This window comes from Diadema antillarum, unplaced genomic scaffold, assembly GCF_040938485.1.
Source record: "Diadema antillarum isolate AM-2024a unplaced genomic scaffold, OU_Dant_1.0 scf00000041, whole genome shotgun sequence".
Classification (NCBI taxonomy): Eukaryota; Metazoa; Echinodermata; class Echinoidea; order Diadematoida; family Diadematidae; genus Diadema; species Diadema antillarum.
This window is the reverse complement of record NW_027270930.1, coordinates 264,669-278,119: the sequence shown is the minus strand read 5'-3', so window position 1 is coordinate 278,119 and position 13,451 is coordinate 264,669. Positions and strand designations below refer to the sequence as shown.

General features: G+C 40.9%; 1 protein-coding gene across 1 annotated transcript; it reads left to right on the top strand.

Moving 5' to 3' along the window:
- Positions 1 to 5,199: 5,199 nt before the first annotated feature.
- Positions 5,200 to 13,242, top strand: LOC139712390 (uncharacterized). Its single transcript, XM_071624219.1, has 7 exons — positions 5,200 to 5,226; positions 5,572 to 5,660; positions 7,382 to 7,526; positions 8,178 to 8,259; positions 9,526 to 10,222; positions 10,939 to 11,102; positions 13,004 to 13,242. The coding sequence occupies exons 1-7, from the start codon at positions 5,200 to 5,202 to the stop codon at positions 13,240 to 13,242; spliced, it is 1,443 nt and encodes a 480-aa protein (XP_071480320.1).
- Positions 13,243 to 13,451: the final 209 nt, after the last annotated feature.

The window sequence follows — 13,451 nt, the reverse complement described above, 5'->3', positions numbered from 1 at the left end:
ATATAGGCCTACATGTGAGCCTATGGCTGAATCCCTGCATGCAATCTGAATGAAAAAGAAAGAAAGAAAGAAGAAGAAGAAAAACACTTCATCAGCCTGCCTGGAAAAGAAACAAGCAGTATTTACCGTGACCAACTACTGCAGGTCTTCCTTTAAATAAAAAAAAAGCACTCCTTAGAGTAAATGTTGATATAGATTACACTGCGTCTTCTCTTCCATTGTATTTCTCTTGGGCGTTGAATCTATTACAGAACGCATAAGAAGTTATGATAGCAAATATAAAGCATTAGGACGAACATTACATTTATTTTTCGTTCGAAATTCCAAAGTTGTCACTTTCAATTAAAGCTTTGCTTTTTATGTCAGCCCCTAACCCCGTCAAACATTCCGTAATATAATAAATAACTGCTTGTGATTATGATATAAGTCTATATCAAATAAAGATATTAGACTAATCTGTATCACAAATTCAAAGTGTCGGGGCTATAACCTTAGTTTCATCATAATTGTATAGGCTTATATATTTTTTTTTCAGTTGTCTATGAACAAGTTGGAAACCAATAAATGAAATCAGAATTGAATGGAATAATTGTTACATCATTCTAGTATAGTACCCAGTAATAGTGATAATCCTGCCTATCTAATACTCAAGTAAATAAACATAAGAGAGGCGGCCAGGAATCAGACGGCAAGACTTTGCATCAGAGTAAAATATTAATGTGGGCAGATAACGGCAAGTGAAATCGGTAAATAAGATTGAATACGGACCTCGTGAAAACATAATTAACAACTACAGTAGATGATCGGATTTTAGGAGGATTTGATATCAAATAAGCAGGCCTCCTGAACGATGTGTTCCAACGTAGGCCCTATACAAATGCTCGCTTCCATGCAGTTTTAAATATTTCATGATCGCTTTTGACATAACACCGCAAAGAATAAAGGCAATATGCACAGAATGATGATGCATGTGTCTTTAAGATACACGATATACTCTAAAATCGTAATATTCAACATGTGAATAATTTGTGTTAGTATGACTTGTCATGACAAGAAAGAGACAGAATTAATCCATTTAAAGCACTTTAGTAACGTGTATACATTTTGTTGCATATAGCGCCTATAGAACTGAATTTTCTTCTATTTTATGAGTGCAGTATAGCGATTCCAAATCTTCATATAACGGGGGAATCCTCCAGCATGATTCTGTTATATTAGGTTAAATGCTTGGACTTCCTCTCCTCCTCGGCCTCCTCCTTCTTCTTTTTCTTCTTCTTCTATTTCTTCTTGATTCTCCTCTGGGTCCTGTGGCTCCTCATCTTCCCTTCTGTCTTTTTCCCCCTCCTCTCCGTGTATTCTTTTTTTTTTCTCGGCTCCTTCGCCTTCGTCTTCTTCGTCGTCATCTTCTTCTTCTTCTTCTTGTATAATTCTTCTTCTTCTCCTCCTCCTCCTTCTTCTTTCTTCTTGTTCTCCATCCCCGATCAGGGGCGGATCCAGGAATTTCGTAAAGAGGGGGCGCGTTTACAAAATTAAAGGAGGGCGCAGGCACCCCTCCCCCATTTTTTTTTCTTTTTATTTCTTTTGTTTCAACAAAAAAAAAATAAGGGGGGGGGGGCGTGCGCCGGTTGCGGTCCTCCCTGGATCCGCCACTGCCGATTCTCCTCCTTCTTCTTCTTCCTCTTATAATAATAGGATCTACAGTATTTTATAGTTTGATGTGTAGCTATGGTACATGTATTGAAACGTTGAGATCATTTTACAACATCAAATGAAAATATCAAGTCAAATCAAATCAAAGCAATCAAACGACAGCAAACTATCTACCTATGTTAAAGAGATATATCAAAACGCGGAACTACCAAGGTGAGCGGGTTATTTGAGGAGAGGGTGCAACGCCTGGTACCTGTGGAGCCGGGAAATGTGCAAACACCGGAAAATGTGCAAACGCCGGGAAATGTGCAAACGTCTTGCCGGGAAATGTGCAAACGCCGGTAATAATGTGCAAACGTCTCGCCGGTAAATGTGCAAATCTCTAAATTTCATCAACGGGAAATGTGCAAACGTGACGCCGGGAAATGTGCAAATGTTCAATTTTGCCGGGAAATGTGCAAAAGCCGCCGGGATATGTGCCAACCATACATTTCACCTATATTATGCAGATGGAAGAGAAACTCTCAATCAAACCTGTGGATGAATCATTGCTTCCTTTACCACATGTCGTAGCCTCCATCCTGTCTATATAGCGACCACTTGTCTTTTTTTAACATTTTCAACATTTTTTGTAAACCCCATAACGGATTTTCACCAGATTTGGCAGATAGCATCTTAATAGTGATGTGGTCGTAATTTGTTAAAATGAGCCCCCCCCCCCACCACCACCACCGAAGGAGGGGGGGGGGGGGGGGTTGAAGCCTCAGAGTCCCTGCACTATGTTTTTTTCTCTCTTGTTCTGCCGAACCGAAAAAAAAAAGATAGAACTAAGTTACTGCTTTGAATACATTAGTGACTGAAATTTCATTTTTGATTATAGCGGATCCACGGGTGCCCTGATTTTTTTTTTTTTTTTTTTTGGGGGGGGGGGGGGGGGGTGACGCAGAGCCCGAGGGGGATTGTCCACATTTTCAGCAACTTCTCGATAAATCTCATGACAGATTATCACCAAACTTTGCAGAGAGCATCTTTACGGTGATATGATCCAATTTTGCTAAAATGAGTCCTAGACCCCCCCCCCCCACCACCTGAAGGGGGGGGGGTGGGGGCGGGGGGGGGGGAGATGAAGTGTCGGATCCCTAATCTCTGCGATTTTTTAAAATCTTCTTCTGTCAAACCAGAAAAGATAAAGGTAAGTTAGTGATATGAAGACATTAATGACTGAAATTTTATGTTTGATTATGGCGGATCCAGGGGTGCCCAGACTGGGGATGGGGGGGGGGGGGGGGAGGAGGGGGATTTTCCATATTTTCAGCATCTTCTTTAAAAATCTAAGACGGATTTTTATCAAAGTTGGCAGATAGCATGTTTATGGAAGTATGATCTTGATCGATAAAATGAGCCCCCCCCCCCCTCCCGCCAAAGGAGGGGGGGGGGAGGGGGTTGAAGCTTCAGAGTCCCTAAACTCTGGATTTTTTTCTTCTTCTGTCAAACCGGAAAAGATAGAGGTAAGTTGGTGCTAATGAAGACGTTAATGAATAAAATTTCAGGTTTCATTATGGCGAATCCAGGGGTGCCCAGATTGGGGGGGGGGGGGAGATGAGGGGGATTACAACATTTTCAGCATCTTGAGAATTCTACCACGAATTTTCACAAAATTTGGCAGATTGCATTTTATGGTGATATTATCTTAATATGAGAAAATGAGCCCCCCCCCCCCCCCCCCACAAACACACACATACACCGCTGGGGGGGGGGGGGGGAGGGGGAGGTGAAGCCTCAGAGTCCCTATACACTCTGGAATTTTATCTTCTTCTGCTGAAAAAAAAAGATAGGGCTAAGTTAGTGCTATGAAGACATTCATGACTGAAATTTCATGTTTTATTGTGGCGGATCGAGGTATGTTCGTATGGGGGGGGGGGTTGTAGAGTGAGGGGAAGGAGGGAGATTTTCCACATTTTCTGCATCTGTTTGAGAAATCTTTGACGGATTTTCACCAAACGTGGGAGGTAGCATCTCTAGGGTACTAGAATCCCACTTTGTTCGAAGGGGCAACAAGTCCAATTTGTTCCCTTTCCCCAAAGCGGGGGCTAAGACGAGAGTAGCCACCACGTTATAAGCAGACGTGAAATTTCATCAAGGTAGGCCAACCTTCAAAAAAAAAAGTGATAAAATTGCGTTCTTTGTACAGAAAATTTCTTGAAATATGTAGGCCTATTCCTTTTGTCATGCTTCGGGTTTTCAAGAAATACCTGAAATTCTGAATTCCACCCGAACGACCCCACCCCCTCGTCCCGGCCCTTTTCGAGGGGCTGAGATAGGGGGGGGGGGGGGGGGCTCCACCTCCTTCCATCTTTGGGGTTGGGGCGATGAAAATTCGTCATAGATTTTTTTTTTTTTTTTTTTAAGAAGATGGAGAAAATTTGGAAAATCTCCCTTCTACCCCTCACCCGACCCACCCCCGATCAGGGTACCCCAGCCTGCACCCGCCACAATTAAACATGAGATTTCAGTCATTAATGTCTTCATAGCACAAACTTAGTTCTATCTTTTTCGGTTCTACAGGAGATTAAAAAATCAGAGTTTAGGGACTCTGAGGCTTCAACTCCCCCCCCCCCCCCATCCCCTCCTCTTCGGCGGGGAGGGGGGATCATTTTAATACATCAAAATCAAGTTCGGTGAAAATCCGTTACGATTTTTCAAGAACATACAGAAAATTAAAGAAGATTAAAGATTCCAGAGATTAGGAATCTTAAGCTCCAACCCCCCCCCCCCCCAAGGGCTAGGGAGGAGAGTTGAAGCCTCCCCCTCCCATGGCCTCATGCCCTGCATCCCTGGATTTGCCATTAAACTCGAACTACTGTCATCAATGTCTTTATAGCACCAACCAAGCTCTACTTTATTTGGTTAAGAAGAATTTTGATAAAACCGTAGTTCTGGGACTTTGAGGTTCCTCCCCCCCCCCCTTTTTTTTTTTTCTTGGGGGGGGGGGGGGGGGGTATGACTAATCTAACCAAATTGAGATCCCATCGCCACAATGGTGCTACCTGCCAATTTTGTTGAAAATCTGTCAAGGATATTATTAAGAGAATATTAAAGGCGGAGGTTCATGCGCAGTTTTGACATGGAGTTTATCTACCATCTTTGTAAACAGTATTGCTAAGGTGAATGGTTTGCACATTTCCCGGCGACGTTTGCACATTTCCCGGCAAAATTGAACTTTTGCACATTCCCCGGCGTCATGTTTGCACATATCCCGTTGATGAAATTTGCACAGTTCCCGGCGAGACATTTGCACATTTTGATTTCGCGGCGTTTGCACATTTCCCGGCAAGACGTTTGCACATTTTCCGGCGTTTGCACAATTCCCGGCGAGACGTTTGCACATTTCCCGGTGTTTGCACATTTCCCGGCGTTTGCACATTTCCCGGCTCCACAGTTCAAGGGATTATGCGTGTGTACGTGTGTACGTACCTGTTCTGTGAACCGTGTTTTATTGGATCAGGAATAAAACGTGCGTAAAAGTGTTGCGGTATTCAAGTGGGAAGCATGGACAAAGTACAGTTTAACACGCAGGTAAGGGCACCGGAAAATAAATCTGCAAACGCATATTTGCCCAAATTATCACCTTTCTCCTCGAATTCTTCCACAGAAGGTTGAAATAATGGATTTCTTAGGATCTAGACAAACGTGCTGGTAGAACCGCTAGTGTAATGGTCCCATTCACTCATTTCTGAGTATTGTGCTACTGTTTCTATGCGTTTCATTTATCTACGAATCATACAGTAAATTACCTTGGTTTACTCATGACCGGAGGAAAAAATAATGCCACACGTGATTGCTGAACTTTATATTCATATAATTCCACTGAAACTGTACAACATATGCACATACATGTATTGCATTGTCATTTTTACCCAGATTGTGCTAATGAGGAAAACTGTTAAAAGAGCTAAAGTCCAGCTGGTGCGTCGCTTGACTCGCCAAATAACAGTCATCAACAAGAAAAAGTAAGTAAATTTCTGAATAACTAAGTAGTCTAATAATCTCCCATATTGTTCGAAGTAGTAGATCTATTTAGCCAAATATGTATGAATAACTTGTGTCTGTGTATAGCATTACAATAAACCAACATGAAATCAATTGAACATAAAAGTTTCTATAAAATGAATACCGACCGGTAATCAATGTATTTTCAGTTTTTCAATACATACGCTGAATAATTTATTTTACAAGGTTTTTATTTTCGCAAATTTCGCGAGTCAGGTGCTTTTCATGAAATTAAACATTTTGACTCTGATCCCGATATGAATGTGACATAAGCGTATGCATTTCTCCGTTATAGGACTCCATGATCGCGAATTTAACCACTTGCGAAATCGTCAGGAAGTCCTGATTTGCAAAAATTTAGACCGGCGAAATTGGCGTGTACAGTACTCTGGTAAAAGGGGAAAAAAAATAATGTTCAACCCCCGTACCCAAATTCGACCAAACGCAAAGGCATGGTTTCAATTTTTTTTTTTTTTTTGGGGGGGGGGGAGGGGTGGGGGGATTACTTCAACAAGCAAGTAACAAGTACATGTAGCTAGCGGTCAAATTTTGGAGGGCATTATGGTTTAATTATTGGCAGTTGTTTTACTTCATTTCTACATTGGCATTGTATGGTTGCTAACCACATACATGTACCTAGAAAACTGGCAAAACTATAATTTCTGTAAGTGACTATGTACATACTTGAGCACTGGACAAGTATTGCTCATGTTGGTACTATGGTAGTCTGGTGTCTTTACTCCTTTGCCCTTTTTACAGTATCTTTTATTTCATTTCTTTTCTTTGTTTTCTTCATAATCTATAGTCATACAACAGAATGTGATGATTTATTATTTGTCCTCTGTAGTGGAATGATAGATACCACAATGATTGCTTTGTGCCTGCATGCTCATTTGTGACCCTGCATCACAAAACCAACAAAAAGTTGCCAGACATGGATTCTTAGTTAAGAGCAGATTCTGAAAGAGGAGACTTTAGATTTTAAAATGATGTAAAACTCAATTCAAATGGACTCTCCTAACCTATCTCAATATTGGAAAGAAGGCACACACTCTGGAAAATGTGAACTCAGAAAAGGGGCTCTGAAGTACAGCGTCTATTCGAGCGCTTAGTCTTTACCAAGCCACACTAGCTGTGCAGTGAATGGAACAAATAACAGGATGTTGACTAACGGAGCAACAACAATCAAGGGTTTATCAGATTAAGCTGAAATTGCGCATGCTTTATAAACACATTCTGTAGCTGATCAATGCCAATTTTAAAAGCAGTAGCATCGTCCTTTCTAAAGTTATTGGAATTGAAAGTGAAGAGTATGAGGACTCTATGAGAAACACCTAATCACACTATTCTACCAAAAAGTGTTCCAGAAAAACTGCTAAAAACACAATTTCCTTTTCATTTTATTATCCCAAACTTTAGTATTATAATGTAGGAGAAGACTTGCTCTTTCAGAAAGTATGAAAAACTTAAGATTGGCTGGGGTCGACCAATTTCACCTATTTTCAGTCCGAACACAAAATCAGTGCGTGCGACTTCTTGCTGGTTTTGTGATGCACAGTCACATTTGATCTGTACAGTGTAGTTCATATGGTATCAAAGTTGTTTAGTAATGACTAGAGCATTTTTAGGCACTCAGTGTGGTCTTATGAAAACTTACCAGATTTCTGTGTCTTTCTCTCAGAGGGTCAGAGAAGCAGATTGCACAGAATGAACGGAGGGCTGGCCGCCTTGTCAAAGAGATTGAGGTGATCAAGGATCTGCCACCAGATGAGGTTACGATATCTGCCATCATTGCCAAGGAATCGCTTGAGGAGGTTCTCAACAAGGTGCTCATTTATTTTGTTGTATTTTTTGTATGTTTGTATTGTTTTAACCAAAAACGTTGTATTTGTAGCTAGGGTTCATTGCAGGCAAGCAGATCAGTTTTGTTTCCCATTCACTGAGATTCCTAAGTGACACAGTATCAATATGCTATCATCACCACGCTTGTTTGTTTGTGCATTTATCTTTTTAGCTTTGAGAAAGTGGAACACTCTTCAAATATTCACAGTGATAAACTAATGTGTATGTGGTAGGGTGATGAAAATCATCAGCACAGCATGACTTCCTGAAATTTCTTGTATCTTCTTGTTTGTTGCCCTAACATTTGCAAGATGTGCTTGCCCAACATGTGGATCATACAAGAAACCATTTTGGGTTTTTTGCCATGTTTTGTGTTTGCGTGATCACGAATGCATCCCACAAAGCCATAGCAAAATTTTGTTTTCTCTTAGTCCCTTCTTCTAGCATCCAATTGTGGTACAATTTTTTTCCCAAAAGCAAGTTTGTTTAAATGGCTCTTTCATGAAAATGTACTCATCTACATTTTAACATTGATAGCTTGTGCTAAGCTTTCAAAATTGTTGGTGGTGCTTTACTCAAATATAAAACACTAGCAGTTAGGTTGACACACTCTCTAAACTTTTTTTGTCTGTTAGCCAAACTCAACAGCTGACGAACGGGGACTAGCTCGTCTAATCCATCATAAGCTTGTTGTCCAGCAGTTGGCCACCTTCAAGGGTAAGTTTGAGGGAGAAAAATGAATCCTCATTCTCTTTAATATTGTATATACGTAAATGACAGCAACACTGATGATGCCAAATATTGTTTCTGAAGACTAAATGAAAGGAATACAGCCATTGCCACATTAATCATTGATTGGTTCCTACTGTGTAGCTCTTCCTCTGAATATAATTTACAAGACAGTATACCACTCCATTCTGTTTATGTTCAAGTCATGCATTCATTCAAGTGGAATGGATCAACAGACTTGGTTTGAGTCTGGTATGTTTATTGTTACTGGATCCAGTAGCAGTTGTCATGATTTATTTATTTTTTTTTTTCAAAATAGAAAGGGCATTCTGCCAAACTGATTTAAGTGCTGTCATTCTTAACCCATTAAGGACGAGTCCCGGGTATACTCGGGCAGGTGACTATGGGAAATGTGTGTTGTAGCAAAATCAGTCCGTCCTCAATGGGTTAACTCTGGCACTATTAATTTGTTTGTGTGCACGGGTGTGTGCTCTGAATCATTGGGCTCTTAGTGGCCATTGACCCGTTGAGGAAGTGCTGATTTTGCTACAACAAGCATTTCCCAAAGACATTTGCCCGATAATACTCGGGACTCGTCTTCAACAGGTTAAGGCATTCATCAGCTGCCAAATTTGGCTGGAAAGTGTCATTGGGCTTGTGAGAGCCTCAAGCAAACTATTGGTTTTCCAGAATGAAAACCAGAGTGGTTAGGCAGATTTTGCTATATGATATACACCATTGTTTATCATGAGCATAACATTTAACAAATCTGGAAGTGTATGGCAATTTTTTTCAAGGGGTTGAATTTGCAATCAAGAACCACAGCAATGGAATGAGAAATGAGAATGATCTCTCTTCTGAAGCAGAAAGTTTGCAATTTTGAACATTGAACACAATATATGTACATTGCATTTCAGTTTTGGGCCACAAGTTATTGCAAGTTTTGCATGTCATATCTCTACAAAGTACTTTGGCATGGCACTTTTGTTGTTTTTGAAACAGCTTGCTAATATTCCTGGAAACTTGGCTTGCATACATGTGTTGCTACAATATGTATACTAACTTACCTATTCTTTGTCGAAGAGTTTGTGTTTATTACGTCAATTTGATTTCAGTACAAGTGTCATACAGACATCTCTTAAATATTAATTTTGTCTGCCATGGCTTCTTTCTCCACACAAAACTTAAACCGGCATTTTCAAGTGTATCTATACGATACTCATTCAGTTTTTGTGCTTTGATCTCCCTCTTCAGATCTTGTAACAGATGATTTACTCGCAGTCGGGAAGAAGAAGGAAAAGAGCATAGAGAGAATTCAAAATCCTGAGCAGAAGACTAGTGAAGCATCAGACACATCTGAAGAAAGTGAAAGTGATAGTGATGAACTGGAGAACGATGAAGACTTCCCGATCAAATCTGGAATGAATGCTGTAAAAGAGATCCGTAATTCAGATGAAGAGACTCGCAGAAGAAAATCACACAAATTGAAATCATCAACTCCAGTGTCACTGTCTGGACAGAAAAAGCAGCTTGAAAAACAGATGAAAGCCAGACACAAACAGAAAGAAGAGTCCAACTTCTTTGTCACTGGCTCAGAGGGAGAGGATGCAAATGTGTCTGGGGAGGTATCGGACAATGGTGACGGCAGCGAGAGTGACTCAGATGCAAGTGGGGCTGAGGACGATTACGGTGTAGATGATGTGGATGACGACCTCGATGATGATCATGATAACATGGAGGCAAACTTCGGTGCGGAGTTGAGGGAGCTGTCTGACCACTTCCGCAAACAGCAATCCCGGCATGCCGACAAGAGTGCTGCTAATGAGAGGAAGAAATCGAAAGGGCTGGATTCCCTGTTTGTGGGCAAACTGTCGGGCAAGAGCCTCCTGGATGCTGCTGCGAGTGTGAACAAGAGCGGAAGGAACCGCCCTGGACAGAAAGAGAGGCATAGGTTAGTACCTCTGCAATGGTGATTCACATATTACCACTCCTCGTTTAACCAAAGCTCAGTTGCATAACGAACTGTGCTGAAACAGTTTCTTTCATTGAAGGCAACATCCAAAACATAATCTTACAAACCATGAAGCCAAGTGCTGATATGGGGGTTGTTATGGTAGTTCATTATCATTTTTCAAGGACAGCATGTAATTTGTGTGATATAGCTGTGAGAGGATGTGTGGCAATATGATGTGGCAAAACATTATTTATCATTATCAGTAAGTTTATGGATGGTGATGGTTGTGCAGGCATGCTTTTGCATTGTTGTGTTTGTCACATCTTATTGAGTCCATATCCTTTAGTCTTTGCTCTTTGTTGTTTGTTGCATTTTCATTTGTAATTTTATGATATAATCTAAAGTTTGAATAAAATAGGAAAATGGACTTGCTACAACCATGAGTCAAAAGACTCACTCACAAACACAAACATATACACATACACACATGGAGATGCACAAACTATTTGGTTTCTTGTGCTTTGCATTACTTTGCTTAAGCTGACAAACTCTTAATAAGCTTTTCACTTTTACCATGCTCCTTTCAAAGTTTTTGTACCAGTTAGTTAAGTGATATAGGCTGAATGAAGTGTTGTTTTTTTTAATGTGGTCATATATTGCTTTCTCTCCATGGAGTTCCTTTTCTTACATCTATTTTTGTTCTTTTTTCATAGAATTAACATCAAGAAACAGCTGCAAGTGCTGAGGAGGCCATCTGCTCATCAGCCACAGAGCAGACATGTAGCCCTGGTAGATATGCCAAGTCTTGCCACCAGAGACAAAGCAGCGAAGAAAGTCATTACAGGCATCAATGCTATGCCAGAGAAACCAAAGATTGGTAAAGCTACAGACTGTGTTTGCCCTTTACAAGCATGCATTTACTCCTAGCTACTTCCCTCACATTTTCTTTGATGGCGTGTAGTGTATCAGTAGTTGTGAATTCAATCATAAATTTCATAACACTTTTCCAGTGTTATGTAATGAGATAAAACTGTTGGGAACCGTTCTAAAGAAAAAAGATAAAAATTTGTAGAACCGTGTCACTCTAATTTCTGTAACAAGCGGAGTCAACATGGATAGATTCGAGGATTAAATCCAGTTATTGTAGAAGCTTTTCCACTTGTAGGACCAACCTACACATCCCCAGTATCAAGTGAGAGAAAACAGTGAATATGCAAGACTGTATTTTAGAACCTTAATACAATGGATGTATTACACGAAGAGAGTAAACAGAGTCAGGGAGGAAGAGAAAGAAGGATGTAGCACATTCTGAGTGGAAGGGGTTGGGGTATTGAGCTTTTAGACATTGAAGACAAGCTGATAAGAATAACACTAAAGGAGGAGGTTCCCTTACCTGTAAATTTGATACAATGTGTGACAGGATGTGCCAAGACTCTTGAGCTGGGCAGAGTGTATTGATATATGGAAGAATTACTGAGGAAGTTTGTGGATTAAGGGCTATGAAGGTACTACTTTAGACTTGTTGGAAATGTAGGGAGATTAGAAGGGTCCATGTGAATGAGGGGAGGGGGAGATTGTAGAGGTGTAATAGGCAGACAATGGAGAACATTTTGTGACAGTTAACCATTCTTTATTCATCTCACTTACCCCATTTGACTTCATCCAATTCCTTCCTGCTGACCATTCTTCTCCCCCTCCACACAACTCCAAGGTGACCATTCATCACCACCAGTGCCCATACACCCCACCTCCTCCTTTGTCCTTTTGTTCCCCACACATCAGTTTTCCCCTCGGCTCCCATTGTCCATTAGAAATCCCTACCAGCACAGCTGAACCTTTTCCTTCCTCTTAAAGCTCAACCCTTTGACCTTGTCCTTCCATAATGTCAAAGACATGATAGTGTTCCTTCTTTTGAAATTGCTTGCTTCCTCTGCTTCCTCTCTCCTTTTCACAGCACATCCGTGGCATTGTTTAGACAACAGATCAAACCTCAGAGACTCCAACTCTCCCGTTTTCGACGAGAGATCTCCCGCCGAAAACCCATTTTTGCAAAATCTCCCGTTCTCCCGCATGAGATTCAATTTCTCCCGCCCTGGTTCTTTGTCTCCCATTGGAAAGGGTTTCTTACTTATTTCTATCGTATGTTGAAAAAATAAGCCTTAGATAGCACCAGAGAGAATCTAGAACCCTAGGAACTTCGCGCTTCGCACACATCAAGTTGGAGTCTCCCGTTTGCTAGGGGTTTCAGGTGGGAGAATCTCCAGATCAGAAGGTGCTTTGGGTTGGAGTCTCTGAAACCTGAATGTAGTTCTAATGCATACAAAGTTTGTAATTCATGGCCACGCTGTCCCTTGGATGCTGTAGCTGTTTTTCTCTTGTTGTTCATGAATGCTTTCTGACAATACTTTGCCACTTTTAGTAACATACTTAAAGAAAACAACAACATGATACCAAAACATGTGCATTTCTTATACAACCTATTACTTTTGTTGTTATCTAGGATTAAACATTTTAATGCTAAAATTGATAGTTCACAGAAATTGAAGGCTGTAGATGTGTCATGAAGTAATTGCTGTTGATTGTATAATTGTATGTCTTATCTATTTTTCAACTAACAATTGAACTTAACTGGATATTATTATTCTGATTGTCTGTGCATATAACAGCCTCTTGGCACTGCTGCGGGAATATAATGAAATGCATCCAATCACATGACTGCACAAAATTTATGCGACCAACTAATCCAATATGTGTCACATGTCCCTTTCCTTCCATCAGAGCCCACGGGAGAGAAGAGGCTGCCACCATCGCAGAGGCCCCTGGACCACCCCAAGGCCAAGAGAGGCAGGGAGAGGGATGGAGGAGGGAGGGGACAAGCCGGAGGCAAGGGGGCAAGCAAGGCACCTGGGCAGAAGGCGGAGTCCCTCCACCCTTCTTGGGAGGCTAAGAGGAGGAAAAAGGAACAGGAGTCTAAGATTCTTCCCTTCCAGGGGAAGAAGATAACGTTTGATGACTAAATTTCATCCAGAGAACCAGCCGAGAAATTGCGTGATACGTGAATAAATATTTGGAAATGTGAAAATTGGAATATTAGTGACTTCACTTTGTGTGTCTTTTCAAAATGAGGGAAAGACAGAAAGAAGGGGGCTGCATTTTGTTTTTGTTGCCCCAAGATGTACCAAGTATGAAATATAGTTTCAAGATGCGTATGAATTAAAAGTTAGTG

Bases quoted from the DNA above. Each gene is read 5' to 3' on its own strand.
- LOC139712390 (XM_071624219.1), top strand. From the start codon at position 5,200: ATGGACAAAGTACAGTTTAACACGCAG. The intron at 8,260-9,525 runs GTAAGTTTGAGG...CTCCCTCTTCAG, and splicing joins GCAGTTGGCCACCTTCAAGG to ATCTTGTAACAGATGATTTA. The intron at 10,223-10,938 runs GTTAGTACCTCT...CTTTTTTCATAG, and splicing joins GGACAGAAAGAGAGGCATAG to AATTAACATCAAGAAACAGC.